Source organism: Patiria miniata, unplaced genomic scaffold (assembly GCF_015706575.1).
Source record: "Patiria miniata isolate m_02_andy unplaced genomic scaffold, ASM1570657v1 HiC_scaffold_7, whole genome shotgun sequence".
In the NCBI taxonomy this organism is placed as follows: Eukaryota; Metazoa; Echinodermata; class Asteroidea; order Valvatida; family Asterinidae; genus Patiria; species Patiria miniata.
Window position 1 is genome coordinate 45,190,719 of NW_024037074.1, and position 11,110 is coordinate 45,201,828.

The 11,110-nt window shown below is 42.8% G+C and overlaps 1 protein-coding gene across 1 annotated transcript; it reads right to left on the bottom strand.

Annotated features, from left to right (window-relative positions):
• Positions 1-1,217: 1,217 nt before the first annotated feature.
• LOC119746019 lies at positions 1,218-10,764 on the bottom strand. The gene is made up of 2 exons (XM_038222774.1): positions 9,871-10,764; positions 1,218-4,142 (listed from the first exon to the last, which is right to left on the bottom strand). Exons 1-2 carry the CDS (start codon positions 10,243-10,245, stop codon positions 3,909-3,911), a joined length of 609 nt encoding a protein of 202 aa, XP_038078702.1. The 5' UTR covers positions 10,246-10,764; the 3' UTR covers positions 1,218-3,908.
• Between the last annotated feature and the right edge of the window lie 346 nt (positions 10,765-11,110).

The window sequence follows — 11,110 nt, forward strand, 5'->3', positions numbered from 1 at the left end:
AAAAACGATTTAAAGGCATGGACTTCGATTATCGGGCTGTGAAATTCTGTTTTAAGGTAAATTCATCCTCATTTCAAAGATAGGCGAACATATCTTTCAGGATTTTCGACCAATGACGTGAAATGATTGCAATAGGCTTAAATAATCATAAACCTTCAAGGGTTGCAAACAAGCTCACTTCAACAAAGACAAAGAGCTTACATGCCCAACGACCATCTCGTCAATGCGGTGAATTGTTCATACACCAATGTGGATTCTGCCAGCTAGCCCTGTATCTATTTACCAGGTCGTGTTTCTGTTTTATACAAAACTTGAGGGAAAGTTCCGTATGCCCTTGTGCTCTACACTAATGCAGTGACCAAAGAAGTTAGACGCTATTACTGCGCATAAATATCTATGTTACTGAGATTGAACAACGCTCAAGCGAGGGGCGTAGGCAAGCGGTACATGCACCAACTGTGTGTTACCAAATGCGCGCGCCTCGACTTTCAGAACTCGTACGTCATCGTGGTTCCATCTGCAGGAATGGCTTCTTAGTTTGTTGGCCGGACTATAGTCAACAGACGAATCCTGATCGCTTACAACAGCAGAACTATCTCTACTATAAAAAGAGTAAGCATTTAGTTGGGAAGGAATGCGCACTCCCAGATATTTCTGTACCCACAAGGTCCATACTTTTGAGACGCTTGGTGGCAGCACACACAGCACGGTCCTTTCGAATTGTTTACGTCATGTTTAAGTTAACGTGCACATGTTCCCAATGACATAGGCACCAGACGCTTTAGAGTGTAATTCATTCAATCAAATCTACTTTTCACTTCGACTTTTCACTGGCACGATTCTTTGTCGGAGAATTTCAATATTCTTAGGCAGAATACGTCAGTGTCACCGTAAGCCCCAAAATGGTGATTGATTATAAGCAAAGAAAATAGTGACCAGTAGAGCCAAGAAAAAATTATCTCGGGCAAGTTTCGAGCCGCTGCTCAACCGTAAGCAATCAAGTATGTTACACTAACATAAACAATGTGCACTGCAGCCGCTATGTCTATTTCTCCGCCTTTAAAGACGTACATGGAGAGTTGTCATTTTCAGACACATTATTATGAGCAAATTCCGTGTTTGATGTTAGCGTGTTCGTGCTGTACCAACTCCAACGCTGGGCCCAGGTAATAGACTACATTTCGACTGACGCAAATTTACAACGCTATGAAAACCAATACAATTACAACCGATTACACCTTTATTAACAAAGCAGATGATACACACTGGTCTTCGAACGGAGCTAATAATTGAAAGACTTTTAAAGAAAGTTTGGTCCATTGTTTTCAGTTAGCTTTGTCCCTATACAAAGTGGTCTGCATACTGCAAATACTATCGCATTATCACACGGGTATTTGTCTTTGATGGTACACATTATTAATAGATTCAGAAGAATCGGTTTCGTATCCCGCTTAAGCGTCCGGAATGTTTAGGCCCCCTTTTTATTATTTGAGGGACCCCGGCTCGATGTGGGATCTGTTCTACTACAGGATGACAATATACTATAATTTGAGGCAAGAACAAAGTGACTATTATTTTATTTGAAATTTAAAATCTTGAAATATGATCTACAGCGTGAGAGGCGACCCACTAGGCCGGAGAGGGAGGCGGGGTTAGGACCAAAACACCTCCTCCCACTCCGCCTAAGCAGTGTAGCTGATCATCTACACGGCTTAACTGGGAATTTGCAAGGATGTAGGTGGGGATCGTAATATTCGCCGACAGTCACTGTTCTGTGTCGTCCGAAGGTCGTCCTGAGGGCGGCTTAAGACTAGAACCGCTCACCCTTCGTCAATAGACTGGGGGAGAGATAGACCGATCTCAGAACGTCATCAATTTATGTTCACGGATGCCCCCTTCAATGGCGAAACCATTGTGCCAGCTATGATGGATTACAATGTATCAAATCGACAGCTAGCACAATGCTTGCACCATTGAAGGGGGCCTCCATGAGTGTAGGATAGCGTACTCGGATTGGTCGAAAGGTTTCGTGATTAAGCGCAGCTTATATGGCTTGCTACTTGAAATCAAGTACACACGGTATGTATGCACATACACTATTCCCGTGCAATAAGTGCCGGTGCATATAATGTTATGGCACATTGAGAAAACTTGACGAGGTATCATTAAATTTTATGTCAAACTTGGCATCGAATGTTTGACAGTGTATAATCACTAACTGCTTTCGGATAATACAAAGTATGTGAAATTGAGATATGATTGCAATATATGAGTTGTATACCAGCTGAAGCACCTTATTTCAGATAGGATAAAACAATTTCTTCGCTTTTAAGTATCAAAGACTTTAGCAAGTCATTGACGACAAGGCAATGACAAACCCAAATGAAATGAATAAGTGTGTAAAACCCATCAGTAAACCATAACAAAAGCCGTTTGGGGTCAAATCTGTTTTGTTGCAAACTTATCTGTGTTTTGCTCTGAAGTTCTGAATTTCGGACAAAGGAACCTTCGGACTATTGAACCTTCGGACTAAGGAACCTTCGGAATAACGAACCTTGGGACTGTCGAACCTTACTACTATCGGGCTGTAACCGTTCTTACACCGAGAAGGCAAACAGTGGCTGCCATACACTTGGACCAAGACTTGCACACTGTTTCTCTATGCTCCCAAACGCACGAAGCTGTTTCCATTGATATTTCGACGACCCGCCATCGATCGTCGTGCACAATTTTTTTAGCGGGAGCAGCCTGCGAGGAGGATGCGGCGATTTCACACTTGCACTGTTTCCCCAGTGTTGATACAAGGCATACAGTTTGTGATGATTATGGATTTCCCTCTCCCCGTTTACCGGGCAGATGTTATCGATTCGTCGCCACATTTCCCGCGACCTAGTGGTTGCATACCCGTCCTGGTTGGCCACAGATGTGCAGCTGACATCCGCTATCGCGGTCCACACCAGTTCATTTTGGGAAATTTACATTCCAACAGCGTCCATATACCTTACCAGTATGGTATGCGCAGCCTGGGTTATTACCCAGGGGCGCTCAATACGGCGGCCATCTTTGTATCGTCTTGCAGAGTGGTGCAAGTTACAGTTTGCACACGTAGGCTCGATCTGAATCACACTGAGTGCAATATCTTCGGTGGGCGGAGCCTCTATACCCTCTTTACAATGTACGCCATCAAAGACTTCAGGAAATAGAAGGCAGTTTGAGAAGTTCCAACGGAACAGCACTTTAAAGGCACACTATTTGCTTGACGGTTGTATAATACTTTGATCAGCACAATAGTGGATAATGTTATTTCGATATATTTCTGATAGGTAGAATTAAACGCTCTTCCAATGGCATTCCACAACCAAGATATCTTTTGTTTTCTATTGTCAATGTGCACGCCAGTAGTAACCCAAATGCTTTTACTCGAAAGTTTCACCTTCACCAGAGGAAAAGATCACTTTGCGAAGTTAACAAGCTTAAAATGACCTCACCAACATTAAATAATTTCATGTACAATATATGTTTAGACGATTCTTTCAAAAGTATGCGCAATTTACAAACATCCTGTGAGCATCAATACGTTTCTTGTTTCTGTTGTTTCCTTGGCCACATGATCACGACGATACCACACAATGGACATACCAGAAAGGCATCTTTCTTTTTCTGTTGTTATGACAACCTGATGTTCGAGTTTGCTATTCTTCTGTTTCACTTTATGTCTGACCAGCAGCATATTACTCTGCATGCAGATTCATCAGGTTCACCTTTTAAAGTCTTCTCAAGTTTGGGTACTCTGGAATGTAAGCCTTTCAGGTACAAAATTTGCCAGCTGTGTCATGCGTTGTTATTTCACTGGATCCATAAAGACTCGCGTGAGATTGTTTTTCGTGATCATGTGAACACGCAGGCTCTCATCTCCTTATCACTAAGGTTGCAACCAAGATGGCGGCCAAGGCGACTAAACCATGTAGTCTGTTATGGGCCACAGAGGGCGCTGCATTGCAAAGGTTCGAGTTGCAGCAGGAACGGCAGACGCCCGACTCCTCCGTGGACTCGCCGCACATATCCACGTCCGTGCAGTTTTGGAAGAATTTGCAGCCCCGCGTGTAGCTCGTGATGATGCCTGCGGCTTTCTGTTTCACGACCTGGAAAGATTTACAAAACGAGGTACTAATCAGCGAAATAGAAGTATCAGTCGTCAAAAGGACCATCTCAGGGCAACCTTTGTTAAACTTCTTACCAGACGTTTATTACTCGTGACTGGGACTCGGACTCTAGTCCGTTTCGAGTCACATTTTCCGTGTCTCGAGTCACGATGACAAATGACTTGGACTCGGACTTGACGCTGCGGACTCGGAATTGGACTCGGACTCGACCTGCGTGATTCGGGACTCGACCTGCTTGACTCGGGACTCGACCAAAATTAATCTTTCGCGGTAGAATCGCGTCAACGCAGCTTGTGAAACATTGTCCAGTGACGTGATATACAAATTGACGCGGAACGCGCACTCTGATAGACAAACAAAACTAAACGTACACAATTCCAAAGGGTTGTTTAAGGGGCGTGGCTAACTCGCAAACGGCGATAGGTCAATTACCACAAATCACTTATCTCTTCTAAACAATGTAATTACAAATTATTTTGAAAACGATCCTCTCATGAGCAAGCAATACAATCTGTGGGGTATTGAAGAAAATAGCGTGGGATGTGCGGCTGGCTTGTTTCCGATGTATTGATTCGAGGAATAAATGTATTGAAACATGCCCAGCGTCCACACTTAATATGGCGTAAATGCAAGCTTGATAGTGTTCGGTACCAGATTATCCTTTCCAGATGCAGACACTGCATGCAATGCCTTACCTTATGAAAGGCAGATATGTTTTACATATATTACCAGTTCATTAAATTGGAGAAAAGCTGTGAAAAATGGAAACATTTACACTGTGAGATTTAAACAATACCGCACAATTTAGTTTCCAATATTAGAGGTTTGGACTCGCTGTGAAAACCGAGATACCACTCTGACTTTGCAACGCTGATGATTGTCACTTACACGGCCTATGTTTCAAATATCCAAACTTCATATTTAAAACATTTATTAACTGCGTTCGAAAACTTCAGAAGCAGGTGTTTAATATTTGACGTCCAAACGGTAAAAAATACATTGACCTCATTATATCACAGGCGAAGAAAAACTAACGATGTCAACTTCACATTAATAATTGTTATTATGGGGTCCGCTCATAAGTCCGACGCCTGATAGGTCCGACGCCTCATAAGTCCGAAATTTTTGGCGTCAGACCTATATGAGGCGTCAGACTAACATAAGCACTCATGCAGATCATGTTGAAATTGGCAACAGGAACATTAGCCTTCAACTTCCTAATGATGTCAGGAAAGGTACTCAGCTGAGATACAGTAATTGTGAGGTGGTGTGCGCGTCATTCCAGCAGCTGACTTATCTTTAATGTTATAAGGCAAAGTGAACGGAAAGACATCTTGAATGATTCTGCACGAAAGTACTCTAGGTCGTTTACATAAAAACACTCTGTCTTCTTAGAATCTATTTAACGGAATCACTCATGCCAGTCTGATGTACTGAGTGTCTGTTTTAGCATGACTTTCTAACATCAACTAGGATTAGTCTGAATTATATAGATTCCTAATCGGGGATTGGGGACCACTTTGCACTGTCGAACGCAATTACACGCGAAATAATATCTTTTCAGCATGGTGTTGTTTATATTGCTATGTCTGTAATGCTGAGATCTGGTTTTATAGTATATCAACTGGGTCCGAATCATTGAAAGAGTATTTTGAAAATTCAAGGAGCCAAAACATCAGGTTTATACGTCGGTGAAGGGCAAAAACCTAATTTGATTTACATCACCCCGACGCAAAAATTCCATCTTATGAATTCATCAGGTTAGTTGTTATCAAACACCCGTCTTTCTTGCTTCTAACGAAAGACAATTCACCAATGACAAATGGTCTGCTCCACCTTTAATGCACGACAGACAATGAAAAACGGTCACGCAGGGTCCCGTATGGCACAGAAAAAAAACCTCCTCTCAAAGAAAGATCACCAATTAATCCCCAACAATTCATCACTTGGGTCATAATAATGTTGTTGTGGCTTGGTAGACATATTAAATTGGTACCTGCAGTCTGACAGTGGCGTGATATATGAGGTAATTAGGTTGGAAACCTGTTTTTGCTATATACAACCTGGTTTTATCATAAGTAAATCGATAATATGCCTACGGCTGTGTGGAATTGTTATGCATCACATGCTGATTGTAACACTGATGACGGGAAATTAAAGTAATGATACCAAACGAAAAGCAATGTGGAAGAACGCTATACGGACACAACAATGGAAAGCTAAACATTTACAAATACTGCAAGTGAAACTTGCGCGATCCCCTGGCATGCTGGTAGCACTTACACAGTCAGTTAGTATATATAAGCACACTTTTCGTTTGACCTAGCCAAAATCAACAATGACCTCATTTGATTTCTAGATGACCTTTGACCTAAATCGTCTCAAGTCATCTGAAGTCCCCCTATACCCAAAGATTATTGTCACCAAGTTTGATTGAGAATGAAGTCTGACTTTTCATATGACATCACTAAACAGTTAATCGAACCAAAATGGAGCTCACAGACACACAGAAGAAATAAACTATGACAAGACCCCCTTTTGTGGCTTAAAAACCATGGGGATTAAAAGAGACGTAGAGACTCGACGTTTCGATAAGCATGCTGCGATCATCACCATGACATAAGATACTGGTCAGAGCATATACTAGGAAAAAAAGTCGAATATTTACGCGCGGCTCATTTCTGACCAATATTTCTCATACTGAGTCAGTTACTGTTGTACTTCTGATATTGTTTACGCATGTTCCTTCCACGTCGTATTCTTCGTCGGGACGTCACAAAATTTGCCCTTATCAAAAACATCAAATGCAAAAACCGAAGTAATACAAAAGTGTCGCCTCCACCCAAAGCGCCAAATCAAATTAATCAGAACAGTGTTTGCGGTTACAATGGCACGTCAAATCAAATGTAACCATAGGGAGTAATTTGTTACCAAATAAGATGCGATGCCACGGCCTCCGAATTCAGGGTTTTTATCTATTTAGAAATCTCCAGCGATCGCTGACCGGAGTTAGATCATTCTGGCATCAGATCAAATACTCAATTTTCGTCACTGCCGCGCCGATGTCAACCTTTACAAAGTGATTGAATCCCCTGCACTCGCTGATTAAATTGGTTGAAATATAGATGCAGGGTCACAGCAGGTAAATGCTGGAACAACTTCTCGTTTTGCTGGGCATTACAGTTAGAAGGGTTTGTTCAAACAAAATGGGTAATGTTTATGAATTATTCTCTTCTCTGGTGGCAAGTCATGACCTGCATGGGCCCGTGCAATTCATGTGAAAGAATTACATTCATTAACGATTGGCGAAATAACCAAGAAGGCAGGAAATCTAAACATTTCCCCATTTTAACAGATTCCAGCTAAGTTCATAGAATCTACTTCAAGAAAGCTTTAAACGATTCCAACGTCTGGCATCGAATAGGTATACGTGTATACTTGGATCGTGCATGGCTTTAGTATCACGCGTCTGTCGTGGGCGGTGACGGGATAAGGTTGCAACAATACACAAGGGAACCAACAAAGAAAGATATTTGAGTTTCACTGGAGATTACTTCTCGAATCCCGACGACTGCAATGACAACCACGGAGGATTCAGACTCAGAAACTGGACGCTCCATAAAGGTGTGCTGCTTGACAGCCGATCCAGGCAACACCCAAACTTACTTCACCTTTCACAACCTGCTATTTGATTTTCCCGGCCAGAAACCTCAAACCAATATTGGTAAAACTTAAATGGCAAACTCCGGGCTAGACAAATGCACTTCCTAGCGATCGCGCTCGCACTCACGCTCGCTGCGTTAACAAAAAGAAGGGTCGACAATTGGCGTGTCTTCCGATCAATCAAAAATGTGAAACGAAAAACCTGGGGCGACGGGGCATCGGCGCAGTTGAGCCGTCTTCCGTGGACTCGGCGGAGATCCTCATAAGTAAAACTGGGGGGATTGGGTTTCCGCGAGCGCGAATTAAGAGATGAAATCAAGACGCCCGGTGTCGCGGCAAGGTGGGATGGAAGCTGCAGAAAGGATGAGATCGCGTGCGTCGTCTCACGTGTCGCATACGAACACTGCAACAAGACGTAAGGTATTGATTGAAAAGGTTTACTCAAACGTCGACAGTATGGAAAACAATATTGGGATCATATCAGCAGGATTTACAGTTCGTTCGCACTTGGTATAAACCGGCCTTTAATCTATACATACTGATGTACCAAAACAGCCCAAACTGTTTGCGGTTTTAATGTTTTCTTTACTCCGTGTAGGTAATACTGAGTATTTATAATTGGTATAGTTGGTATCAAGATTATTTTCACATCTGACGACTTCCCAAAGAGATTTCTAATTCATTTCGTAAGTGACTGCGTCAAAAGTGACTGCGTCATATTAACGGTGTTCAAATCAGTGGCTCGAATTGACTCGAACATACATTTGAGTCGACTCGACAGCACACAGTGACTCGACTCAACTCGACTCGACCTTTTTGCCCTAATGACTCGTATCGAGTAAATTTCTTAAAATGACTCGACTCGACTCAACAACTCTGGTGCGTACAATGGGGGGGGGGGGGGGAGGGGATTCAAACCACTGCGTATGTCATGCGTATGGGGGGGGGGGTGGGAGAGGAGGGGTCTCAAAAAGTCGGCAGTTCGTGCGTACGTACTTTATGGACGGCCCCTATATAAGTGACTGCCGGTAATGGATTTTTGATATACACAGGTTCTCTGACTGAAATGACATCACTTTTTTGCTCATGAATATGACAATTCGCAAAAACGTAAAAAACAAAACAAATTACGTTGCATGGGTCCTTTAAAACGCATCGTTGCCTTGGGACTGTTAATCACAAATAGAAAAATATGACGAGAGAACCGGTTCATATGGAGTGGTGATAACCGTTTGCAGAATCTGCTGGTACATTCATTCCCTTGCCGGTAATTGTTTTTGTCATTACGTACGGCATTTCATTATTTGATAGTGAAAGTTAACTGCAGGTGCAAAAGGTTATGAAAAACACCTGGTAGATTGCCAGGAAAAAACAATTGACCCCATAAACGTCAAGACGGAAAAATGTTTATAGTGTCGAGCAATTTAGCGTTTTGTGCATGGCACTTTTTATAATATATTTATACGAATCATTTTTATGCATGTTGGGCTTTGAAATCATTTTAATTAACATATCTGAAAGTTGTTATTAAAATAGTATTGGTTCTAGAATATGAGGAAGGACTAATTCTCATATACAAACAAATCTATAATGACTGTTGATAAGAACTGTATTCAAGCAAGCTCGACTAAGTCTAGAATCCATCGGATGTAGGTAAGTAACTCTTCGCGTCATTATCATTTTTCGTTCTCACGCAAGTACGCGATGTGAAAACAAACGTGATCGAACAAGGAGACCTGGGCAGAAAGTCCGGATGTGCAAGGTCGGAAGTAAAATTCGTTTTTACCCATCTCCAACTGATTTCTCATCATTTTTTTTTTCTTCTGGAATGCCAAGATAACATTCCGACGTGGATGTTTCTTGGGGTGATTACATTTAGAAATCATTCTGTCAATACTTATAGTCTAACTTAGCAAGAGAAAGTGCAATTCGTGTAAAATGTCTATAAAAAGGGTCACGGACGGGTCTGGAAGCTCAAAGACAAAATGGCGTACTTTCAGGCTCAATACGTGTTCTTGTAAAGAATGCCTTCTAAAAAACTTACCGTGCAACTTGGCGCTAGTTGGAATGTCTTCTGGATTCCCTGTTCCTCCCTGGTTATCGTGTACGGGCACTGGACCGTCTCTTCCACCTCGCCGCTCTGGCACTGCGACAACTTGCTCCGGAAATCCTCCTCAAACTCGTGGGCGGTGCACCGGTAGCACTCCAAGTAAGCCACCAGGTCTTGGGTCGCGGCCTCGCAGCTTGCCCGGACAACCAGCAGAGCTAGGGACAAGAAGAAAATCACGATGCACGTTACACGCTTGTCACGTTGGATGTACCTGGGAAAACTGTCGTGTGCTGCACCAACGCTGTCCATCCCGGCACCTTTGGTATCGCTCTCACCAAACATTGCATCGATTGTATACGCACGTTCCATCGACGATAAATGATAGTAGTAGGCCCTACATGAACCAATGCAAGACTCCTTTAAGCGTGCTCACACACGTGCATCAGCTCATGCAATAAGCTACAGGTGGCTCAGCAGACCAACAAACCGACGAAACGTTCCCGTAAGCGTTAACTGGACCCGCACAGTGATCTCACGAAATCCTAACGTATACGACTCACGTTCGAGCGATGAATGATGCTTTCACGTCGGGTATCGATCTTGTAAAGCATCGATGTGATATATTGCACCAGCACCGCCGGCGGCGGCGTATGGGTCTGCGTGGAAAAGTCAACAAATTACCCAATCCTGCAGGGCATATAAATGTCGACAGACCACTGATGTATCGTGCAATAACTGTCTCTGGAAGCTTCAATATCAAGACAAAATTTCCCACTATCTTGACATTTCTTCCCTCTCTCGTAAGCGAACACGAAATCGCCAAATTGGGACAGGTGTAAAGCTGCTGATTGATAGCGCAATATGTTAATAACTCAGCGCCCTCGTGCGCCCAAAATATATAATAAATCAGTAAAACACACAATCGGCTATGGATGATTTCAGATCACCGGCGTCGGGAGAGGTCTTCATTTTTTTTCTTCCCATTTTTATAATCTAGCGGGAAATGAAAACTGGCTGTCGACCGTAACAAATAAGACACAAATCAACTCCTTGCACACAACTCCTCCGGCGGTGAAAATGCGTTTCGCACGACTCTTCATTGGCGCCGTTGAGAGTGTATACGTTCTTCGCTGGCAAAACGCTGGGAGCATTTTTTTTCCCAGCGAAACTGAATATTACGGGGAAAAAACACCTCTAGTCAGCCAGTTATTGCTTTTTCACTTTTTAATCCCAC

Coding starts and splice junctions, on each gene's coding strand:
- LOC119746019 (XM_038222774.1), bottom strand. CDS start 10,245: ATGGAACGTGCGTATACAATCGATGCAATGTTTGGTGAGAGCGATACC. Junction 4,143..9,870: donor AACTAGCGCCAAGTTGCACG/GTAAGTTTTTTA, acceptor AAATCTTTCCAG/GTCGTGAAACAGAAAGCCGC.